The sequence below is a fragment of the Phytophthora parasitica genome (genome assembly GCF_000247585.1).
Source record: "Phytophthora parasitica INRA-310 unplaced genomic scaffold supercont2.59, whole genome shotgun sequence".
NCBI classification, from domain to species: Eukaryota; Oomycota; class Peronosporomycetes; order Peronosporales; family Peronosporaceae; genus Phytophthora; species Phytophthora nicotianae.
In genome coordinates this window covers 25,168-26,604 of record NW_008649045.1, presented here as the reverse complement: position 1 = coordinate 26,604, position 1,437 = coordinate 25,168, and the positions used below count along the sequence as shown (strand labels likewise).

At 51.1% G+C, this 1,437-nt stretch overlaps 1 protein-coding gene across 1 annotated transcript; it reads left to right on the top strand.

Annotated features, from left to right (window-relative positions):
* Positions 1 to 228: 228 nt before the first annotated feature.
* On the top strand, positions 229 to 943 carry PPTG_16740 (hypothetical protein; the record flags this gene model as incomplete). The annotated part of the gene is made up of 2 exons (XM_008914220.1): positions 229 to 356; positions 430 to 943. 2 exons carry the CDS (start codon positions 229 to 231, stop codon positions 941 to 943), a joined length of 642 nt encoding a protein of 213 aa, XP_008912468.1.
* Positions 944 to 1,437: the final 494 nt, after the last annotated feature.

The following is a 1,437-nucleotide window of genomic DNA, read 5'->3' as shown; positions in this document are numbered from 1 at the left end:
ATATTCCCGTCGTTTTCTTCGCTCGAACACAACGGGATTGCAAGTTGAATGGCTGCCGGTGAGCCTTCAAGCACAATTGCAAAGTAACTTCGTTCAACGGGTCCTTTTCAGCTCTGATGCGCAAGTCAATCTCATTTGCTTGCGACCTGAGCGAGCTTTCACTCACTTTGCGATTTTCATTGCAACCCAGACTGCCTTTCCAGCCCGCTCAACGCCTCTCTCGCACCAATGAAGTGCTCCTTTGTTGGATGTGACTACCCCGACATCGCGGTAACGGACCCTTGCTCTGTTTGCCAAAGGCCGGTCCATCATCTCTGCTCCAACGGCCTATACGACCCGGACAACATCGCCGTCCGGTAAGTAACTTTAAACATTATAGATTCTATAATTGAATTCACTTTACTAACAGATGCGTTATAGATTTTGCAGTGCGTCGTGTGTCACGAATTGGAGGTCCAAGAATCTGTCTGCGGGGACTGTTGCTGCGGACGATCGGCGACATACCTTTGAGATTGTGGGGTGGGCGCCTGGATCATCTCAAGAACCTGCCAGTAGCCAGGACTCTACGGACACGACGGAGCTAATGAGCAGCCAGTCGTCGGAGGCAACGTTGCCGCCCGACAGTCCTGTTGGTGTGGACTCATACGGGATTCCGATTGATGTGCATCACTTCCGTGAACCTGGTAAACGCGATAACGTGTGGGACGTGGCACAGGTACTCGCAACTCCCTATGCGGTGGGTGATGATGACGATGCTGAGCGGTTCACCCTTATATGCATTCTGTGTGCGGCAACCGCCTCCAGCCAGGCAAACCATCCAGGAGATGCGTGGATGAGCGGGCTTGGGCGTTGGAGTCACACTTCCAATGTCAAGGACAACATGGTCTCAAAACATGGCAAGCATCCGGTTGGTATGGCTGAGATGCAGAAGCAAGTTAAGTGAGCCCGGAACCAACTAGAGTCGGCCCCTGGATACTTGTCTCAGAGCAGTGTCGACTCATCTGCCCACTTGTCGCCCCAAGAGCCAATGGCAAAACGAGGTGCACTGCAAAGGCTATGGGGCCCGACGGCAAAGGAGCTTAACGTGCACATTGCCAGGTGGTTGCTCAATGACGGTCTGCCGTACAACACGGTGGTAACAGAGGACTTCCGCAATTTCGTTTGCTTGATTTGAGGAACACTACCGTTCTCGCCCAGAGGACCTATTATGGTATGATGGATGCCTCGTTTGAACGGTTCTATTTCTTTACAGGGAGCATATATCAAAAAGATATGAACTTGGGGGAGGGCGCGTCAAAGTAAAAATGCCGCCCCCGCAGTTCGGACGGATGGAAGCTTCTAGAAGCTTCCACAAGCCGCCCTACATCTGCTTGTTTATTCATTACTATACTATACATTCCATAGTACTACTAACATTGCAATAAGTTAGTAATACCA